Genomic DNA, 23357 nt, shown 5'->3' with positions numbered 1-23357 from the left:
CACTTGCCTGCAAAGCCTAAGGACCCTTATTTGCCCTTTCTCCAGATCCCATGTAAGCCAGACACACAAAGGTGAGACAAGTGCAAGGTTGTACATGTCCACTAGGTGGCACAAGCATTTGGAGTTCAATTGCAATGGCTGAGGTCCTGGTGCACCAATTCTCCCCTCCCCCGCTCTCTCTCACTCAGTCTATCTAAAAAAAATAAAACTACAGCTAGGGCTAGAGAGATGGCTTAGCAGTTAAGGCACTTGCCTATGAAGCCTAAGGTTTGATTCCCCAGTACCCATGTAAGCCAGATACACAAGATGGTGCATGTGTCTGGAGTTCATTGCAATGGCTAGAGGCCCTAGCATGCCCATCCTCCCCCGATCCCATCAATAAATTTAAAAAAAATTAATTACAGCTAGAGTCAGTACACAGCCCAGCAACTCCATTCCTGGTTGCTTCCCCAGAAGAACTGGGAGCATAAACAGCTGCTCACGTCCGTGTTTGGAGCTGCATAATTCATGGAAACTCAGGGGTGGAACCAACAGAGATGTCCATCAATGGATCATGAAAAACAAAATATGGCCTAGACACAGCAGTATTGCTCGACTTAAAAAGGAACCAAATTCTGGTGCATGCCACCCTGTGGCTAAACCTTGGCGACATGATAAATGCCTAAGTCAGATGCTGAAGGACAGATTTCGCCAGGCACAGTGGTATACAACTGTAACCCAAGTACTCAGAAGGATTGGGAGGTCAAGGTTATCCTTAGCTACATAGACCAACCTGGGTTACAGGAGACCTTGTTTCAAACACACACACACACACACACACACACACACACACACACGAGGTGGCAAAAAGAAGTATGAGAACATAGGAAGAGAGGTTAGAGGACCGTCACTGGCCTTGAATGAGCCCCATTCATGGGCTGAAATACTGGACCTGTGGTTGCAGACAGCTGGACCGGCCTAGGCCAGCAGCTGCCGTGTGGACACAGCCTCTTTTATTTGTCCTGTGAGATGTGCAGAAATGGGCCATAATGGGATGGAGAAGAGGTGACAGACACACTGCATGGTCCCTGCCTGCCCCGCCCCCCTGCAGAGCTCTTCCTTCCCACATCCCCACATCTTTCCACACTGGTTCAAGTGGCCGCTTGGACAATTTCATACTGACTCCAAGGCCATGTGATCAAGTCTGACCCATCAAGGACACAATTCCTAGCAACTGGCTGACATTTGCCCCAGGCTTAGCAAACCAGTGCATTTCACAACTCCCCAGTCTCAGTGGTTGGCTCTGGGTGAGAAAGAATGTGACCTGTTAGACCAAAACATGCCATCTTATGACTTCTGTAGTCCCCCAACCTTTCCTGCTGGGGTCACTAGGAGAATAAGTGGTTTTGGTCATTTTGCCAGGTGAGGAAAAACTAGAACGGAGCCTATACCAGAAGCACCCCTGAGGAATGGAGCAACCAACCAAATGCTAATGACATCACCCAACTTCCTGGATCCAGCTGTGCCAGAAGTTCCCCCACCCCGGCTTTTCAATCACATGAGCCAATAATGTCCCCTTGAAAAAAATAAACCAAGGTAGTTTGAGTTGAAATTTTTTAATTTTTATTTATTTGAGAGTGAGAAAAAGTGAGTCTGGGCATGCCAGGGCCTCTAGCCATTGCAAATGAATTCCAGGTGCATGTGCCAGTTTGTACATCTGGATTTGTGTGGGTGTTAGGGAATAGAACTTGGGACATTAGGCTTTGCAGGCAAGTGCCTTAACCGCTGAGCCATCTCCCCAGTCCTGGAATGATGTTCTTAACCTGGGAACTGTCTGTCCTTCTGCAGGGAACAGGAAAATCTGATCTGTGCACTAGGAGCTCACTCGTGTGGTGCCTCTGGAGGGATGAGTTCTGGAAGCAAGGAGCAGTTAGTTTCTGCCCTTCAAATTCAGGCTGAAGAAGCCATTGCTGGGTGAGTCATGTTCTAGTGCCCTTCCCCTGCCTTGTTCGGTAAAAATGTGGATGCTCCCTGGCTGGGAACTGATAAGAGTCCCAGGCTGGCCATATTCTTGTCCTAAAGCTCAGAGTGCTGACAATGGTGGGGACACATAAAAGGCGTCTGGAAGGGGGCTGAAGGGGTGGCTTAGTTTTTAAGGCATTTGCCTGCAAAGCCAAAGGACCATGGTTCAATTCCCCAGGACCCATATTAGCCAGATGCACAAGGGGGCTCACACATTTGGAGTTCATTTGCAGTGGCTGGATGACCTGGTGTGCCTATTCTCTCTCTCTCTCACACACACACATACACACACTTTTCTCTCAAATAAATAAAATAAAAGTTATTTTTAAAAAAGTCATACATGGGCTGGAGAGATGGCTTAGCGGTTAAGCGCTTGCCTGTGAAGCCTAAGGACCCCGGTTCGAGGCTCAGTTCCCCAGGTCCCACGTTAGCCAGATGCACAAGGGGGCGCACGCGTCTGGAGTTCGTTTGCAGAGGCTGGAAGCCCTGGCGCGCCCATTCTCTCTCTTCCTCTATCTGTCTTTCTCTCTGTGTCTGTCGCTCTCAAATAAAAAAATAAATAATTAATTTTAAAAAAAATTCATACGTGCTAGGCATGGTGGCACACGCCTTTAATCCCAGCACTCAGGAGGCAGAGGTCGGAGGATCGCTGAGAGTTCAAGGCCACCCTGAGACTACATAGTGAATTCCAGGTCAGCCTGGACCACAGTGAGACCCACCTCGAAAACAAAACAAAACAAAACAAAAAGTCATACGTCATGTGTCAATAGCTTGACTGGCATTATTTTAACTGTGGTAGCAGCTCATGTTTGCTGTGTGCTTACTTCCTACTTGTCTCAATGTGTTGAATCCTGAAGCCTCTTAGCAAAAGGAAGAAGCAGAAAGTAATAGGATCCCATTTTGCAGATGCATAAACTGAGTCATGGGTCCCTACCTAGTAATGGTCAGAGTTGTTTTTGTCAGCTTGTTTAGCTGACTGTTTATATGAAATGGGGTCTTAAGGCCTCTAACTCACTATGAAGCCAAGGTTGGCCTTGAACCTCCTACCTCCATGTGGCAATTTGATCCAGGTGTCCCCCATAAACTTAGGTGTTCTGAATGCTAGGTTCCCAGCTGATGGAGATTTGGGAATTAACGCCTCCTGGAGGGAGTATATTGTTGGGGGTGGGCTTATGGGTGTTATAGCCAGTGTCCCCTTGCCAGTGTTTGGCACACTCTCCTGTTCCTGTTGTCCACCTGATGTTGGTCAGGGGGTGATGTCCACCCTCTGCTCATGCCATCATTTCCCCTGCCATCATGGAGCTTCCCCTAAAGTCTGTAAGCCAAAATAAACCCTTTTCCCCACAAGCTGCTCTTGGCCAGGTGATTTTTCTGCCAGCAATGCAAACCTGACTGCAACACTCCGTGTCCCAAGTGCTGGGATTACAGGCGCATGCCACTTTACCTGGCAGGTCCAGGTTTGAGCCCAGGCTTCAGAGTCCCAGGTGGTGCTGGGCTGGAGCAGCAGGCAGCCTCTGCACTCCCTCCCACCACCGTCACCCAAGACGGCTCTAGCCCATGAGCATGTTCTCTTTCCTGCTCCCTGTCCCCAGCCTGCCTTGTTTCCTCGGTCAGCCGAGGGAGAGACCGAGCTGGGTGCCCGGACCTTACCGTGAGCGAATCCCAAAAGTTATGTTTGGGGGGACGGAGGGCGGCTCCTTCTGCCGTCGGTCATCCTGGTCGCTGATGCGGACATCGTTGAGTTCTCGGTAGAGAAGGTTCTCCCGGGCAGTCACCAGGCCGGCCTTGACAGCCCCACGGTTCATAGCGATATAATTTCGTTTCATCTCATGGGGACAGGTGGGCTGCTGCTTAAACACGTTCCAGTGCCCGATGGCTGTGAGCAGGGAAATGATATTGGTCAGAGGGAGAAGGAGAAGAAGGACTTGGGACCCCCGACTGCTAGGGGACAGCCCTGCCTGGCTCTGGTGAGCTGTTCTGAGAGGAGGGACCAGGAGCCTCTGAGATCCTGGAAGGGGCGTGGGAGACCTGCACACAGCTGGCTCACCTGCCCTTGACCTCCAATGAGACAATAAAAAATAGACCCTGAGCCCATTCTGTGCCTACTACGCAGTAAGGAATGAGGACTGGGGCTGGAAAGATGTCTCAGTGGTTAAAAGCACCTGTACACAAGCTTCATGGCTGTAGTTCAGATCCCTAGAATCGCCATAAAGCCCAATGCAACGGTACACGCATCTGTAATCCCAACACACCTAAGGGGATAGGAGATGGGCTCAGGAGAATCCCCAAGCTCAAGGACCAGCTAGTCTGGTGTTCACAGAGTCAAAACAACAGGAGAGACCCCATCTCAAGTGAGGTGGGATATGAGGACTGATATCCTGAGCTTTCCTTCTGACCCCAGCATACACACCCACCATGGCATGCACATGCACATGCACACACATACACGCACAAATAACACACTAAATAAAAAAAAAGAACAGGGCTGGAGAGATGCCTTAGCAGTTAAGGCACTTGCCTGTAAAGCCAAAGGACCCAGGTGGATTTCCCCAGGACCCACGTAAGCCAGATGTACAAAGGGCACCTGCTTCTGGAATTTGTTTGCAGTGGTTAGAGGCCCTGGCATGCCCATCTGCCCCCCCAACTTCCTTTTTCTCTCTCTCTTAAATAAATAAATAAAATACTTTTAGGGAGTATGAGAAATGCAGGAAAGACAGGGTCATCGAATTTACAGTACAGTCTTGAGTTTTGGAAATGGCCATGGGCAATGTGAAGCAGGTTTGCCTGCACAGAGACACAATGGAGCCATGAAGATGGAACATGGGTTGCAGTGGAGATCCACTGGAGATGCTGGGACCATAAGAGTGCTGCTAAGGAGAGCCATCAGCCCTGGATGAGGTTTTCCAAGACTAGAAGCTTCTTTTTTTCAGATGGCAATGACCATTGGGATGACCAAAAGGCGACATAGTGCTGAGAAGAAAGGACAGAGGAGTATCCAGCACTGAAACATCTCTAGCACACCCTCCAAGGCTCAGGGTCCATTGCGGAAGAGGTGGCAAAAAGAATGTAAGAGCCAAAAGAAGGGTACCACTCCTTACATACAACTGTCTGGACAGAAATTGGCCTCAATATCCATATATATGTGTGTGTGTGTGTGTGTGTGTGTGTGTGTGTGTGTGTGTGTATGTATATGTATATATATATATACTAAAAAACACAGTAAGTGAAATAAAAAAATAAAACATTTTTTAAATGATATCCAAAATAAAAGAGACTGATTGAGAGGGGGAGGGGATATGATGGAGAATGGAGTTTCAAAGGGGAAAGTGGGGGTAGGGAGGGCATTACCATGGGATATTGTTAATAATCATGGAAGTTGTTAATAATAAAAAAACGATGTCCCTTCTGGGGATGTCCTTGCCCATTCCCTGACCCCTCACTCCTATACCCTGTTTGGTCCTCCCTTCTTGTCTATGTCCTGAGTCTCACCACTGGGCTGCCTAGTCTGGGGCCTTTCTTCCCCACCCATAACCCCTGCCAAGCAGCCTCTTCTTGGCCAAGAGTTTAGGAGTAAGCCTCCACTCTACCTCTCAGCCCCTGCATACTTACCTTCAGGGACCCCTCCATCCAGACCCCGGATGTAGAGTCCATAATTGAAGTCAATGCCAGGCAGGCTGCAGCTTCTTTCCCGGGGCTTGCCGAGCTCGGCCTGTTGAGAAAGGGAGGGAGGAGGTAAGCCCTGCCTCGCCCAGCAGCCAGAAGGCCACAGCTCTCCCTGAGAGGAGGCGAGCCGCAAGCTGCAGGTGGTGTCTTCTGTGGGGACAGCAAGGACAGTGGTGGGGTGGGGGTGGGGGAGCACAAGCTGTGCTGTGTCTGGGATGGAGCTGAAAAACTAAGAACCAGGTTCCAAAAGACAGCTAAAGGGCTGGAGAGGTGGCTCAGCGGATAAGGTGCTTGCCTACAAAGCCTGAGGACCTGAGTTCAATTCCCCAGTACCCACATGAGGCCAGATGCACAAGGTGTCACAAGCATCTGGAGTTAGTCTGTAGTGGCAAGAGGCCCTAGTGCACCCATTCTAAATAAATAAAATGTTCAAAAAAAGAAGACAGCTGGAGACCAGTTGGGGGAGGGGCAGCTTCTCCACCTGTCACTTCGTGCCTACAAGGATCACTCCAACCATGGTCATGGAGTTGGAGGGAGTCACTTGTTTGAATTTTCACTTGAGGGTAGGGACACAGTGACAACACCCACCGTCACCCCTTGGCTCCTGGACAGTGAACTCTACCCTCCTAAGGGGCAGGTAGGATGTTGAGAGCAGATGTATTTAGTCCAAGCTCCTATCACCATGTCTCCATGCCTCTCTTCTAGGCCCTCCCTGAGCTCCCTGAGGTCGGAGGCCCCACCCTGCCCAGAGCATCTCAGAGTCCTTCCTCACCTGTGATAGCAGCACCTGTCTCTGGTGCCTCCCATGCCTGCTTCCATTTAGTCCTTATAATTTCCTGGGGAAAACCCATCACCACGTTCACCTTTCAGATGGAATGAGTGAAGTCATGGTGAGGTCACAGAGTAGGAGGGCCAGAGCTGGGGTTTGAACCTAAGCTCTGTCTTTAGCCCTTGCTCAGCTCCATGTAGTAAATGTCAGGTTCCCATAGCTTGCTTGTGCCATCAGCTTGGGGACAATGCTGTGAAGGGCAGCCACCATATGCTGTAAGAATCCATCTGTGGTTGGGCGTGATGGTGCACGCCTTTCATCCCAGTACTCAGGAGGCTGAAGTAGGAGGATCGCCTTGAGTTCAAGGCCAGCCTGAGACTACATAATGAATTCCAGGTCAGCCTGGGCTAGAGCGAGACCCTACCTCGAAAAACAAAACAAAGCAAACAAAGAAGAGTCCATCTGTGTAGATGTCCAAAAAAAGGAAGCCCATAGAGACAGAAGGTGCAAGGTTTCCAGGGCTAGAACTGGGTGGAGGTGGGGGATTGGAGGATGGCTCCCTGTGGGTAGGGAAGAGTGCTGGAATGTTCTATAGCTGATTGTGATTATAGCCTTATAACTCTGAGGCTACACTAAGAACCATTGAGCCTTATACTTTTTTAGTATAACAATGGGTGAGTTGGGTGTTTTGTGGATTCCGCCTCAAACAAAGGCATTGGAAAATTGCAAAGTAGCATAATTAAGTAACACTTGCCTGATGATTGGTTACCACCACCGCCACCGCCACCCCACACACAGCACTGGAAGGCTGTGTGTCCTCTCTCTCTTTCAGAGGCAGAGAGAAAGAGAGAGAGAGAGAGAGAAAGAGAGGGAGTTGATAACTACTGATTTGGGCTATGAAGTATCATTCCTGTGGGAAGTTTGTTCACAACGTCATTCTACAAATATTTACTGCGTGTTTCTCCCCCAAGCTCTGTGTTGGAGGTCTAAAGTGAATAATGCAGACACGATCCCTGTTCTTATGAAATTTATTGTCTTGCAAAAAAGGACAAACCTAATGACAGCCAAGTGTACCAGGGAATATGATAACGAAAGCTCAGAATGGCCACAAAGTGAGGTAAGTCACCTTCCATGACACAAAGATTTGTATTAGCCATATATAAAGAGAAGCTACTAAGCAATAAGAAAAGGAAGGCTTTCCTACAGGAAAAGGAAAATATTTGAATGGGCTCTTTATTAAAAGGATGTCCAAACAGCTGGGGTGATGGCTCAGTGGTGAAAAGGGCTTGTTTGTAAAACCTGCCAGACTGGATTCAATTCCCCAGCACCCACTGGACACAGATGGACATAAAGTGGTGCATGTATCTGTGATTCTAGTGAACCTATGCCAATGGGAGGTGGAGCCAGGAGAATCCAAAACTCACAGGCAAGATGCATCTGCAGCAGCAAGAGACTCAAAGAAGGTAGAACACAGACAACTACTCTGACCTCCACACCCGAGCAGTGGTATGTGCATACTCATACATACATGTCCATACAGACGCCTACATACATACACACTCAAGTAAAACAATAAATTTTAAAAATAAAATAAAAGGGAGCCGAGGGCTGGAGAGACGGCTTAGCAGTTAAGGCACATGTCTGCAAAGCCTAAGGACCCTGGTTCGATTCTCCAGGTCCCACATAAGCCAGATGCACATGGTGGCACATGCGTCTGGAGTTCGTTTGCAGTGGCTGGAGGCCCTGACGTGCCCATTCTCCTCTCTCTCTCTCTCCCTCCCTCCCTCTCTCTCCCCTCTCTGTCTCTAATAAATAAATAAAGTAAAATCTTTATTTTTATTTTTATTTTATTTATTTATTTGAGAGTGACAGACACAGAGAGAAAGACAGATAGAGGGAGAGAGAGAGAATGGGCGCGCCAGGGCTTCCAGCCTCTGCAAACGAACTCCAGATGCGTGCGCCCCCTTGTGCATCTGGCTAACGTGGGACCTGGGGAACCGAGCCTCGAACCGGGGTCCTTAGGCTTCACAGGCAAGCGCTTAACCGCTAAGCCATCTCTCCAGCCCGTAAAATCTTTTTTAAAATGGGAGCCAAGAGAGATGGCTTAGTGGTTAAGGCACTTGCCTGCAAAGCCTAACAGCACAGATTTGATACTCCAGTATGTAAAACCAGATGCATATGCAGCTGGAGTTCATTTACAGCAGCTGGAGGCCCTGGTGCACCCATTCTCATTTTTTCCCCTCTCACTCTCTCCTCTCTGTCTCTCTTTCTCTGCTTGAAAATAAATTAATAAAAGTTAAAAAGGAAAGTGTTAAAAAAAATAACAGGGGCTGGAGAGATGGCTTAGCAGTTAAGCGCTTGCCTGTGAAGCCTAAGAACCCCAGCTCAAGGCTCGATTCCCCAGGACCCATGTTAGCCAGAGGCACAAAGTGGCACATGCATCTGGAGTTTGTTTGCAATGGCTGGAGGCCCTGGCACACCCATTCTCTCTCTCCCTCTTTCTCTTTCCCCTTTTCTCTGTGTCTGTCACTCTCAAATAAACAAATAAATAATGAACAAAAATTTTTTTTAAAAAAGAAAACAGGATGTCTAAGTAGTCAAGATCCCATATGTTAAAGTGCTCAACCTCTAGAGAATTCAAAATAAAAATTTAACATTATTGGCAAGGATTTGGAGCATGCAGAACACTTGTGATGCAGTGAGGGACTCACCTGATGTCATCTACTGAGGCTACACATTTGCCTGGACTATGCATCTGTCCTCCCCAAAACACGTCTGAAAATAATCACGACAGCTCAACTCATTGCGAGCCAACCCCAGAAATCATCCAAACTGCCACAAGACATCCACACCACAGAATAATACACAGCAGTGGTCCTCCCGAGGCCAGCTCTGTCCCCAGTAGACCCTGTGCGCATCTGGACACTTTCAGTTATCACACCTTGGGAGGGGTAGTCCTCTCGATCGTGGGCAGAAGCCAGCTGTATTAGTTCCTTTTGTCATTGCTGTGACCAAGTCCCTGACAAGAATCAGCTTAAGGAAGACAGTTCAAGGGATACAGTTCATGGCAGCATGAGGTAGCTGGACACACTGTATCCACTCCACAGTCAAGAAGCAGACAGAGGGCTGGAGAGATGGCTTAGCAGTTAAGCGCTTGCCTGTGAAGCCTAAGGACCCCGGTTCGAGGCTCGGTTCCCCAGGTCCCACGTTAGCCAGATGCACAAGGGGGCGCACACATCTGGAGTTCGTTTGCAGAGGTTGGAAACCCTGGCGCGCCCATTCTCTCTGTCCCTCTATCTGTCTTTCTCTCTGTGTCTGTCGCTCTCAAATAAATAAATAATTTTTAAAAAAGAAGCAGAGAGAGAGAGAGAGAGATAGAGAGAAATGCTGGTGCTCAGCTTTTCTTTCTCTTGATTCAGTCCATGGAATGGTACCATCCAGTTAGGTTGGGTCCTCTCACTTCAATTAACCTAATCTAGAAACTCTATCACAGACATGACTAGAGGTGTGTCTCGTAGGTGATTCTAGATTCCAGCAAGTTGACAGCAGTAACGGTCACATCAGGGATTCTGCTAAACTTCATGCGGTACCGGAGGTGAGCAACCCATCCCCCACAGCCTGGAGGGAGTCACTTCCAAAGGCACAGGGTGTGATCGATTGAGAAACCCACCAAAAGGAACAGTAGCGGAACAAGGGTCCCACGCGGGGCTGAGGAGGGCAGACACAGAGCGCCGCGCCACTCCTACGGCGGAAGTGCACATGCCAACACGGCCAGCCTCGTGTTGGGTCCTCCTGGGCGGCGCTTTGGGGCACTCACTGGTCACAATCCCCCTTGGCCTGAAGTAGGGAGCTCTTCACGGGACCCTGCCCTGCCTGCTGACCTTCTCTGGAGCTGCCTCCCCTCCATCCATGTTGAGGGAGCAGAGGGCTTCCTGTACAGCACAGGAAACCCAGTTCCATGTGTGAACTCTGGGCACATAGACAGAGGAGCAGCAGACATCAATAGGTTCTCATCTCCTGAAATCTGAGTGTACACTGGCATTCTCTGATCTCTGAGCATGGTCTGGTGAGAGAAAGTGGAACTTCCCTAGAATGTCACTGAGAAGCCCATTCTGCAGTCTCAGCCCTTCTTGAAGGTCACAGCATCTTGTCATAGACTACTCAAGCCATGAAGTGTCTGCCCACATAGGGCTGTCAGAGCACTGCTCCTCTATCCTGCCTGTCCCTAAATACCTGACATCCTTGAGATCTCACCATGGGCAGCCACTTTGGGCACAGGCTAGGTGCCTCCGAGTCCCTTTGTTCACAGGTAAGACCCTAGAAAGGGTCACACCCACAACCAGCCCTCTTGCCCAGTAGGACAGCCAACAAATAGCTGAACGGCTCATGTGGCCATGCGCTCCTAGCCAACGCGTCCCACAGCATCACCTGCAGGCATGGCACCCACCCAGGGGCCTCACCCTTGCCCACCAACACTGTAGAGCCATGTTACTGTTGTCTGTGTCTCAGGAGGAAATGCAGAGAACTGTGGGGCTTTGCTCAAAGCCAATGGGAAAAGACCAAGGCAAGATCTAATCCAGGACTTTCCCAGCCCCTGCTGCCTCTTCCTCACTGATTCATCCTGGAGTGACCAGCTGTCCCTTCCTGGCTCCAGACTGTCTCTTCAGGTGAGTTTTGCTCCCATAAACAGTGGGGCCCATGACTTCTCTGTACACCTGTCTCCAGAGCCAGAGGTGTTCAACACAGAGCCCAGATGGAGACCACCATCTGGTAGATGGGCTGGGATGTAAAAAGGACAAACACGGCTGGATAGATGGCTTAGCAATTAGGGCACTTTCCTACAGAGCCAAAGGACCCAGGTTCAATTCCCCAGGACCCACGTAAGCCAGATGCACAAGGTGGCACGTGTTTGGAGTTCATTTGCAGTGGCACAAGGTCCTGGTGCACCCATTCGTTCTCTCTCTCTCTTTCTCTCTCATTAATAAATAATAAACAGTTTTGTATTCTCTTAAAAAAAAAGAAAAAGAAAAACAGGGCTGGAGAGATGGCTTAGTGGTTAAGAGCTTGCCTGTAAAGCCTAAGGACTCTGGTTCAAGGCTCAATTCCCCAGGACCCACGTAAGCCAGATGTACAAGGTGGCACATGCATCTGGAGTTCCTTTGCAATGGCTGGAGGCCTGGGCACACCATTCTCTCTCTCTCTGCTTCTTTTGCTCCCTCCCTCTCTCCCTCTCCCCCCCCCCCCCCTCTCTCTCTCTCTCTCTCTCTCTCTCTCTCTCTCTCTCTCTGTTGCTCTCAAATAAATAAATAAACAACAACAAAACAAGAGGGCTGGAAAGATGGCTTAGCAGTTAAGGCATTTGCCTGCTAAGCCAAAGGACCCAGGTTCAATTCCCCAGTACCCATGTAAGCCAGATGCACAAGGGGGCACATGCATCTGGAGTTCATTTGCAGTGGCTAGAGGCCCTGGTGTGCCCATTCCCTCTTGCTCTCTCTCCCTTTCTCTCTCCTTGCAAATAAATAAATAAGAAAAAAAAAAAAAAAAAAAAAGAAAACTCAGTGCTGAGATCACCTGGACACAGGATAGCCAAGTCTTGGCTGATTCTGGGAAAGGGGTCAGGAAAAAGGAGAAACATATTGGATCATTTCAGAGAAATCAGAAGGGCTGAGGAGATGGCCCAGTTGGTAAGGGATTGGTCCATGAGCATGAGGACCCAAGTTCAGATCTCCAACACCTACATAACATTCTGGGCACAGTGGTGTGTGTCTATAGTCCCAAGACTGGGGAGATGGAGACAGAAAGCCCCCCAGGGCATGTTGGCCAGCTAGTACAGCCAAGTCAGTGAGCTGTGAGTGCAATAAGAGAGCCTGTCTCAAAAAATATGGTGGGAGAAATGGCTTAAAGGTTAAGGTGGTTGCCTGTGAAGCCTAGGGACCCAGGTTTGATAGAGGCCAGATGCACAAGGTGGCGCGTGTATCGAGTTCATTTGCAGTGGCTAAAGGCCCTGGTGCACCCATTCTCTCTCCCTGTCTGCTTCTCTCTCTCTCTAATAAATAAATAAAATATTTTTAAAAAATATATGATGGGGAGAGACTGAGAAAGACACCCAGTGGTTTACACTGACCTCTGGCCTCCACATACACGTGCACACATGTGTACTCCCACACATACACACACACATGCATGCACCACACAAATGCACATCATTTTAAAAATTAATCTTTTTCTAGGGGGCAGCCAGGAAGGACAGGAGAGCCCAGGGCAATAAAGAGGCCTCCTGGAAGAGAAGCCAACTTTTGCTGTGGAGCTTTCCAGAAGCCTAAAGAGAAGAGTGTCCCGGCAGAGGGGACCGCAGGTCTCTGGATGCCTCCAGAGGCAGTATGATATGGATAGAGTCTGACACCAGTGTACTTAGGAGAGCTCCTGACCCTGAACTTCTAGACAAGGACAAGCAGGCTGTGACAGGTGTCTAAGACCAGCTGCTATTGAGATGCAAGGGAACCTGAGGCCTGATGGTCACCTACTTCTCCATGGCAACATAACTCTGACATCCACTTAGTCACACATCTCAGCTTTGATCGGCCACACAGGCCCATGAGCAGCAGCCTGCCTCACACACTCAGGAAAGAATCAGAGATGGCCACTTGTAGAGGCAAAAGGGCCTCCTGGCTGGCACTTGGGCTGGGTTGTGCAAGAGCCCTGGGGCAGGAGGCGCAGGCAGGCTGTTGGGCCCTGTGGAGTGTGGGCGTTCTAACCATCCGCAGAGCCCTTGCAGAAGCCCTCTCTGAGTGCTCCCTGCATGCAAGGTGCGTCTGGTAAAACATTCCATGTTGAGCTGTTTGTGCTTCCCCTAAATACAGCCAACTCCCTCTGTGGGGTAGTTCTCCCATTTTACAGATAGAGGGGGCTGAAAGTTAAAGGTCTGTACTTAGCTTAAGTCATCTTGGTACCAAACAGATAAGCTGGGGTTAAACTTGTCTCTTTTTGGACATCAACAGCAGCCCCTCACCTCACACGATGGCTCTGCGAGGAAGGCTACATTATTTGCCCTGGATAGATGGGAAATTGAAGCTCAGGCCGGAAAGAGACCGGAAAAACCCTTCATGCACGCAAACACTTGCATTTCTCATTCTTACAGATCAATTCTTAAAGCATGTCATGCGGGGCTGGAGAGATGGCTTAGCAGTTAAGGCACTTGCCTATGGAGTCTAAAGACCCAGGATCAAATCCCCAGGACCGAGGTAAGCCAGATACACAAGGCGGCACTTAAGTCTGGAGTTTGTAGCGGCTGGAGGGTCTGGCACACCCACTCTCTCTATCTGCCTCTTCCCCTTCTCTCATAAACAAACAAATGAAAAAATAAATAAATAAAAACATATCATGGGGCTGGAGAGATAGCTTAGCAGTTAAGGCACTTGCCTGCAAAGCCGAAGGACCCAGGTTAAATTGCCTGGGACCCGTATAAGCCAAATGCACAAGGTGGTGCATACATTTGGAATTTGTGTGCAGAGGCTGGAGGTCCTGGTGAGCCCATTCTCTCTCTCTCTCTCTCTCTCTCTCTCTCTCTCTCTTAAATAAATAAATAATTTTTTTAAAAAAATATGCAAAATCATTAAAATCTGCAAGAAGCATGCCTTGGTTTTACACAACAGGGAACAGAGAACTATGGAAAGTCACTTAAACATAACTTGCTAACACAAATCCAGTGCCCTGGGGAGTTGAAATCCAGATGCAAACGGGGAGAGAGGAACCCCAGCTCCATGTGACCACTCGCCCTCCTGAGGTGCCTTGAAACTCCTCCTTTCCCTGAGTTTTCTCTGTTACGAAGTAGCTTGGCTAGAATACAGCTCTGGGTGACAGCTGTCCCCACCAGCAGACAGCTTCATTAAAACTCATTAAGATGTCATCCCTCTCGGTCTGATTTTCCATCTCTCAGCTCCAATTAAAGCCATCTCTCTCCTTGTCCCAGGGGGTTCCTGGGATTCTCTCAGTTCTTCCTACAACAGGACTCCCTCCAACTCCCTGACATGAAGGAATGGAGCCCTCGAAACCCAAACTGGGAACCAGGCTGGCAGGCTCTACTGGAGAGGCCAGCATGAGAACCAGGAATGCTTCCTGGAGGCAGGCACAGGTGTGGTTTCCCACTGGCAGTTGCCTGCCCAGAATTACAACTCAAATGAGATCCCATTCCCCACACCCTTTTTGTTTTTGTTTCCTTGATGACTGCCTATTTCCTGCCAGACCAATGAAAGTGTGAGAAATTAGCTTTCTTGGTCACTGAGATAGCCCAAGCTGAACTTGCTTGGTCACTGAGATAGCCCAAGCTGAACTTGCTTGGTCACTGAGATAGCCCAAACTGAACTTGCTTGGTCACTGAGATAGCCCAAGCTGAACTTGCCTGGGTCAGTCGAGCAGGGGTTCATTTCCAAAATAATAGATTTTCTAACAGGGAGCTAGATGCCTGGGTTCTACACCTGTCTTAGATATTTGTCTGGTTAACAATGAGCCCCCAAAGACATCAGTCAGTCCCCACTTCCTGGCCACCATATACAGTGTCTTCTAGCCCATGTTGAAATTCGGAAACAAGTGCTCGTCCCGCTGTTGAAGAGCCTCCTCTCTCTTTCCTGCATCCTATTAGAAGGATAGTTATGCGAAATCTCACAGTTATTGCCCAGTAGTTATTAAATAAATATCTGCATATCGCTCTACTCCTGCATACATATGCACAAACATACCATGTGTCCACAGGGTAGTTCATTACTGTAAAACAACTTAAGATCCTCGAATGAGAGGCACAATATAAATGCAAATTACCATTGCTATTAGCATAAAGGATGTTTATTTATTTCCATAATGAGAGCCTCAGATAAACAATCATGGAAAGCAAGGTACATTATGCATCAAAGGGACTCAGGCAGTGTCTGAGAAGCCCGGTTCTTTGAACCATGTGTATTGTCTGAGTGGCAGCTGAACATGACATAATGATACTAAAAAGCTGCACACAGGAAGACCACATCCATATATGATCAAAGGCATGTAGTATAATGTCAAGTGAAAAAAAAGACACAGCGGGATTCAAATTTTTACACATACTACGGTTCTGGCTGTGTTAAAAAAAATACTGGAAGAAAAAGAACAATACAAATTGTACAGTGTGAAAGATGTGAGCTTGGGGGAGCGCACAGTCCCCCAAGATGTCACTTTTATCACTGAAGAACCCCAAAAGGCTGAGTGTGCGACTGCAATCGCAGTCCTTGGGAGGTGGAAGCAGGAGAATTAGGAGTTCAAGGACAGACTCAGCTACGTAGTGAGTTCAGGACCAACCTGGGCTATAGGAGACCCTGTCTCAACACAAACAAGCAGATCAAGAAACAGAATTGCAAATGCGTCCCTATTTTGTATATTAGAAAGCTGTAGAGGAGGCCCCTCAAGGTCATCCATGCCACTGACCCGCTTGCTGTAGCCAGGCAATGGCAGGGCTGAGGTGGCTGCAGTGGGCTCCCACAGGAAGAACCTAGAGGCCACAGAGGAGAAAGCAGGAAGCCAATATGTCAATTAGGTGAGTACAGCTGAGCTTGAGTTCCGACTCTGATATCTTCCTGCATGACCTTGGGCAAGTCCCTAGACTTTCCTGGTCCCCTCCTCTCCTCACACCCTAAGCCCCAGCAGGCCAAGAGCAGGCATGCTCAGTCAACGGGGGTTGCTATCAGGCTAAGCATCGCTGTTTGGATCCCTGCTGTGCAACTCCAGCCCAGACCCTGGGCAGTAGGGGACACTGCTTCAGGCCTCCCCAGCGCCTGCCCCGCCACACCTTTTAGCCTTTGGCTAGTTCTCAGGGGCCTGATGCCACCTGGGGCCCACCACCTGCCTGTCCTCTGCTCCTGAGGGCAGCCCAGCCTCCCTCTGCACAGCCAGCCCACTTCTTGCAGCTGATGTATGGCCCTCGCTGAGTGAGGCGGTCACGGTGACAGGGCCCTGGCGTTCTCTCCCCTCCCCCTCGACAGCTTGAGATCAGGTCCTTCATTTGCATTTACATGATCTTGCTGTGCAGCTTATGAGATCGAGAGATTTATTTGCTACTTAACTTGATGTTTGATTACACTCGGAGAAGGCGGCGGCAGGCGGCGAAAGCGCATGGATGCGTCCGCTCAGAGCCCCGGCCTCTGGGGGCCTGTAACTCAGCAGCAGGTTGAGGTGGATGGGGGAACACATAACATTTGGTGGGGGGTGGGGGGGAGGCAAATAGGAGAGGCTGGAAGGAGAGAACACCGTGATTTGGATTTTTTTTTAAAAAGCAATGAGTACTGTCTGGGTGTTACCTGAGGTTATAAAGAGAGTTGAGTCAATCCTCTGAGGCCCCTTATTGTCTTAGGGAATGAACTCCCAGAAACTTTCCTCCAGGTAAAGTGGGAAGTTCTGGAAAGGTACGCATTGGAGATAGGAAGGCAAGGAGCCAGGGCATCTGCTCAAAAGCTGCCCCTGGACAGGAATGCCTGGGGTCAGCAACTCAGCCTCCATACCTGTATGGTCCTTATCAGGTCACAAAAAGAATTTGGGGGACACACACCCCACTAGGCCCCAGCCCCATGGAGACGTAGAACGAGTACCAGTAAATGTAAGGTGTTCCAAGCGACAGGCTGCTTTTGGAAGAAATAGAGGGATAAAGCTCACCACCCCAGCTTCCCAGCTGTCCCTTGAGGTGTGCCCTGTGTCAGGTGAATCCAGCCCCCCAACCATAGGCTCCTGCCGTCCACAGCTGGGCATGCTCACAGCAGGCAAACTCATTTTCTTGACAGTCTGTGCCTGGCATCATGAGGAGGGAGATGGCGGCTGCCAGCCTGTCCCCTGTCACATCCAGATCCAAGTAGAAATCATCTGGCACATTACTGGGACACGACAGTTTAGTGATTGAGAACAGGAGCTGAGGCCAAACCTCTCAGGCTGGAGTTCTGGCTTTCTGACTCCTTATGACCTTGAGCAAGTTAACCTCCAAGTGTAGGGATCCTTACAAATGAACCAGGGTATATAACAAGTGCACCCAGCTTGAAGGGGCCAGGGGCACCTCGCTGGCAGGTAAAGTTCTTAGCAAGGGGGGGGGGGGTTGGTGGGTTCTACATTAAAAAAGCACTTGCTTGTAAAACCTGACACCCTGGGTTTGATCCACCAGTACCCATGTAAAGCATGCTTCTAGAATTAGTTTGCAGTGGTGAACCCATCCTCTCCCTTCTCTCTCTATCTCTAAATAAATAAATAAGTTTTAAAAATATTTTATTTATTTATTCACTTGAGAGAGAGAGAGAGTGAAAGTGAGAGAGAATGGGCCTCTAGCCACTGCAAATGAACTCCAGATGCATGCACCACCATGTGCATCTGGCTTATATGGGTTCTAGGGAATAGAATCTGGGTCATTAGCCTTTCCAGGCAAGTGCCTTAACCACTAATCCATCTCTCCAGCCCATAAAAAAGTTTTAAATAGCAGTCACAATTGGACTGTCTGCTATTTTGAGTTATTAACCACCCTATCTTCCTTTGCATGCATAGGCAACTAGCTATAAAATGATTTATAAAACATTGTTTTGATAGTTTCTCAAAGCGTTAAAAATAAAAGAATTGAAGTGGCCAGCGTGGTGGCACATGCCTTTAATTCCAACATTGGGAAGGTAGAGGTAGGAGGATCACCATGAGTCCATGAATTCAAGGCCACCTGGAGACTACATAGTGAATTCCAGGTCAGCCTAAGCTAGAATGAGATCCTACCTAAAAAAAAAAAAAAAAAAAAAAAAGAGGGCTGGAGGAATGGCTTAGCGATTAAGGCACTTGCACTTGCCTGTAAAGCCTAAGGTTACAGGTTCGAATCCCTAGATCCCACATAAGCCAGAAGATACACATGTTGGCACATGCATCTGGAGTTCATTTGCAGTGGCTAGAGGCCCTGGTGCACCCATTCTCTCTCTATCTCTCTCTCTCTGTAATAAATAAATAAATAGAATATTTTTTTAAAAAAATTGAAGACAGGATTTCAACTTAATCCAATGTTCATAGCAGTTCTATTAGCAATAGCCAGAAAAAGGAAACTGCCCAACTATCCCTCAACAGATAAATGGATAAACCAAAATGTAGCATATCCACATAATGGAACAGTATTCAGCCACAAAAGGGAGCAAAACAGTACTGATTTGGATTATAATGAGGATGGACTCTAAACACATTATGTTCAAGGAAGAAGCCAGGAAGACATGAAAGGCCACATACTGCATGAATTTAAATAACGCTCGGCATGGCCACACATGCCTATAACCCCCTTGCTGAGGGGGGGGGGGTGGAGACAGGAGAGTCACTGGCACTAGCTGGACAGCCAGTGTGACAAGGGGCAGTTCCAGTTTCAGTGAGAGACTGCATATCAAGGAACTAAGGTAGAAAAGGAGGGGGCACCGTATGATCTGCCCTAGCCTCATACCTAGACATCTGTTCATACCTGTGTACCCACAATACACTTCACATCACATACATGAACACACACATCAAAAGACTGGGGCTGGAGAGATGGCTCCGAGGTTAAAGGCACTTGCTTGCAAACCCTGACAGCTGAGGTTTGATTACCCAGTACATACATAAAGCCAGATGCACAAAGTGGCTCATGCGTTTACAGTGGCAGGAGGCCCTGGCATGCCCATGTGTGCTCGCTCTCTCTCTCTCCATCCAAATAAATAATTTTTTTTTTTTGAGGTAGGGTCTTGCTCCAGCCCAGGGTGATCTGGAGTCCACTATGTAGTCTCAGGGTGGACTTGAACTCACAATACTCCTCCTAGCTCTGCTTCCCAAGGCCTGGGATTAAAGGTGTGCACCACCACACTTGGCTAAATAAATATTTTTTTAAATTGATGATAGAGCTGGGTGTGGTCATGAGTACCAATCCCCACTTCCTCCCCCATAGCCCATCTGATCTATATACAGAACACAAGAGAAGATGGGTGACTTCTTGTCAGAGTGTCACAGCCTCTCATGGCTCAGATGGGAAGCTCAGGAGTGCCTAGGATAAAGGAAGAGAGGAGCCCAGCAGGGCAATGGTGGGGAGGGGCAGATGGAGCCCCTCATTCTGACCAGGCAGACATGCTCCACTGTGTGCTTTGCAGATATGAGCCTCCACACAGACAGGAGAATTCTAAGACCTTCAGAAAAAGAAAAGATTGAGAGCTGGAGAGATGGCTTAGTGGTTAAGCACTTCCCTGTGAAGCCTAAGGATCCCAGTTCGAGGCTCCATTCCCCAGGACCCACGTTAGCCAGATGCACAAGGGGGCGCACGCGTCTGGAGTTCGTTTGCAGTGGCTGGAGGCCCTGGCGCGCCCATTCTCTCTCTCTCTCTATCTGTCCTTTTCTCTGTGTTTGTCTGTCACTCTCAAATAAATAAATTAAAATAAACAAAAAATATATATAAAAAAAAGAAAAGATTAGCCGGGCGTGGTGGTGCATGCCTTTAATCCCAGCACTTGGGAGGCAGAGGTAGGAGGATTGCTGAGAGTTCGAGGCCACCCTGAGACTACATAGTGAATTCCAGGTCAGCCTGAGCCAGAGTGAGACCCTAACTCGAAAAAAAAAAAAAAAAAAAGATTGAGTATTAGGAGCCTGAGAGTGGTGAGCTCAAGGTTGAGATCCTGTCTCAAAGAAACAAGGGCTGGGGAGGTAGCTTAGTGGTAGAGTCCTTGCTTAGCCTATGCAAGGCTCTGGGCCCACCCACAGCATGGGGAAGGGAAGGAGATGGAAGGAAAGGAGATGGAAGGAAAGGGGAGGGAAGGGGGCTTGATAATCAATTCAGAAGCCCTCTCCAGCATCCATCTGATGGACAGAGAAGATTGAAATCCAGATAAAGATCTTTAAAAAAAAAAGTGTGTGGTATGTGCTGTAGTTACCATTGCATTGCTGGGACAAAACACACAACCAAAAGCTGACTGGAGGAAAAGTTTGTCTTAGCTTACAGTCTCTAGGGGAAGCTTCATGACGGCAGAGTAAGGTGACTTTTTTAAAACATCACTTCTTGCCACAGCAGGTGGCAAAGAGCAGCAGGAGTGAGACAATCTCTAGCAAGGAGCTGGTTATAACACCCCTAAACCCACCCCCAAGAAACATACCTCCTCCAGCAAGGCTCCACCTCCCAAATACCACAGGCTGGGAACCAAGCATTCAAACTACACAAGTTTATGGGGGACATCTGACTCAAACAACTTCAATGTGTGCGCATGCATGTGTAGGCTACAGGTTGACACACACCACCATGCCCAGCATTGACATGAGGGCTGGGGAATTAACTGGGCTCCTTGTGCTTGCTGAGCAAGGCTTTACCCACTGAGAATCCCAGCCAGACTGTGACCATTCTTTTACTTATTTGTTTATTTGAGGCAGGGTTTCACTCTAGTCCAGACTGACCCGAAACTCACTCTGTATCCCAGGCTGGCCTCGAACTCATGGCGAGTCTCCTACCTCAGCTTCTCAAGTGCTGAGAGTAAAGGTGTGTACCGCCACACTGGGCTCGTAGTATGATCATTCTTTCCCAAGTGACTTTGGGCAACTTCTTGACTTCTTTGGCTCTCTGCTTCTTATCAAGGCTCCTTCTGACAAGCACTGGGTGACGCCTAGCATGCAGTACGTATGCAGAAGCCAGGAAGGGCCTTTCGGTGCCCCTTCCTCTCCAGCAGAACACTGTTTTCATAGGAGGAAGAAACTGCTTTGAGCCTGCTTTGATGTGATGTCCAACAAGGAGAGGAAGGACTCAGGGCTGCAGAGGAGTGCTGAGAAAAGAATGACAGCTCGGGAAAGCAAGGCCACAGCCACTTGGTCAGTTTGGCTGCCAAAGGTCAAAGCTGGGGGAATCCCCAGAGAGATCAGATTTAAGAAGGAGGCTCCCTATGAAAAGAAAAAGGAAAAAAAAAAAAGGAAAAAAATAGAAAGGCAAAAGCAGAGAATGATCTGTGTACTTTTCAAAACTTAAAACAGAAATCAAAGGGAAACTGAACTGTTTTAAGTTTTGACAGCCGCAGGGATCATTCTATTTGGTTACCCTGTTTGTGTTTTCATTTCCTTTATAGATTCATTGAAAATCGCATCATGTAATCAGGAAGAAAAATGCTCTGCGTCCCCCCCCACCCCCACCCACCCTTGTTCCTTCCCAAGAACAGATGAAAAACGCCAGCCCCAGTGACTTCTGTTTTGATGTATATTTCATAAGCTCTCATTGATTGTAAGTTTTATTTCCATGTCAATAAAAAAGTGGTATTGTAATAAATGAGAAGAAATTTAACACAAAATGGCAGCTGACCTGTTGGCAGGAAGTGGCTGTAAGGGGAAGGCCGTTAATAAGGCTGGGGTGGCAGGACAGGAGCCTGTGGCTGAGAGTTTCAGCTGCACTAGGAGGACGTGAAGGGCAGGCACCTCTCTCTGCTGCTGCTCCTCGCTTCGCCGCCTGTGGGCTGTTTCATACTGGGTTCCTGTGGGGCCAGTACTGCCGGGGCCTGTGCAATGCTTCTCCCTCCTCTAGTAGCAATGAGGGTGGTGCTTGGTCCCTGGGTGGGGGCACTAAAATGGATCTGATCGTGGTAACTTGGGGAGGAGGGGTACAGGGACTGAATTATCACAAACGTTATTACAGAGGAAGGAATTCTCTTCCAGATTGCCATAGCCCAGAGGCTGGCGGGGAGGGGACTTCTATCCATAAATAGGGTAGGGCAGAGGCCTCTGGGAAGAGGAGGATATGTCAAGCATGGTGACAGGGAGTCTCTGGATCAAAGAGCACCCATGGGTGGTGGCAAATGGAGCTTAAAACCCCATGCTTGGTGGGGGCGGGGGGGTCTGGAGAGATGGCTTAACAGTTAAGGCGCTTGCCTGAAAAGCCAAAGAACCCAGGTTCTGTTCCCCAGTACCCACATAAAGCCCGATGCACAAGGTGGCCCATGAGTCTGGAGTTCATTTACAGTGGTGAAAGGCCCTAGAGCACCCATCCCCTCCCCCCTCTCCGTCAAATTAATACACAAAATATTTTTTAAATCCAGAGATGAGGAGATGGTTCAATGGTTAAAGGTACTTGCTTGCAAAGCCTGCTGGTCCAGGTTCAATTCTCCAGGACCCACATAAAGCCAGACACACAACTGAATAATAAATAAAAATAAATTAATAAAATTCTCAAATTCTAAAATAAATTTAAAAAATTAAGGCCCAAGGCTTTTCCCTTCCCAAACCTGGCAGATAACATTTACGTCTTGTGAGACGTGCATGCATGCAGGCCCTAAATGGATAAAATTCCAATTTTTTGAATGGGTTTTTTCTTTCTTTCTTTCTTTTTTTTTTTTGACAGAGAGAAAGAGAGTGAGTGAGTGAGTGAGTATGGGCAAGCCAGGGCCTCCTGCCACTGCAAGTGAACTCCAGACACATGTGCCACTTTGTGCCCATGGGTAGTAGAGAACTGAGCCCAAGTAATCAGGCTTTGCATGCAAGTGCCCCCAACTGCTGAGCCATCTCTCCAGCTTCACTGAACGGTTTTTAAAACAATGTATGTGCGAAAATTAGAGTGTGGTGTCAGAAGGCTTCCAGCCTGTAGGTCTCAGTGAAGAAATAAACCATGAGGAGCCAGGAGATAGCCAAGGAGTCTGGCCTGTTGGGTAGCCTGTCCATGCCACCCTTACATACCCCTCCAGCTCCAGGGTTTCTTTCAGCAGCTCCATCTTTCCCCTGTACTCCCTCTTTTCACTCCTGGAGCTCCGAAACCTTGCTTAATTGTCGCCACCTTGGGGACCACCCTGGACTCCACACTTAGTTTAGAAAATCCAGTCCCATATCATACTTTCCCTTCTGATCCTCTGCCATAGGACTCACTGGCCTCTTGGGTGGAGGTTTTTGTGGCCCAAGCTCAGCCTCCCAACTGTGGAGCAGGCCTGTC

The 23357-nt window shown here is 48.6% G+C and overlaps 1 protein-coding gene across 1 annotated transcript in view; it reads right to left on the bottom strand.

Annotated features, from left to right (window-relative positions):
• Positions 1–23357, bottom strand: part of Cfap77 (cilia and flagella associated protein 77) — a 197805-nt gene that overhangs the window by 91196 nt on the left and 83252 nt on the right. The window contains exons 2-3 of the mRNA XM_012947861.2: positions 5611–5710; positions 3652–3877 (exon numbers count right to left, since the gene is read on the bottom strand). Coding sequence (XP_012803315.1) covers positions 3652–3877; positions 5611–5710 — 326 coding nt within the window. The remainder of the gene's footprint in view (positions 1–3651; positions 3878–5610; positions 5711–23357) is intronic.

This window comes from Jaculus jaculus, chromosome 1 (genome assembly GCF_020740685.1).
Source record: "Jaculus jaculus isolate mJacJac1 chromosome 1, mJacJac1.mat.Y.cur, whole genome shotgun sequence".
In the NCBI taxonomy this organism is placed as follows: Eukaryota; Metazoa; Chordata; class Mammalia; order Rodentia; family Dipodidae; genus Jaculus; species Jaculus jaculus.
Note: the sequence above shows the minus strand (reverse complement) of the source record. Positions and strands in the feature narration are given on the sequence as shown.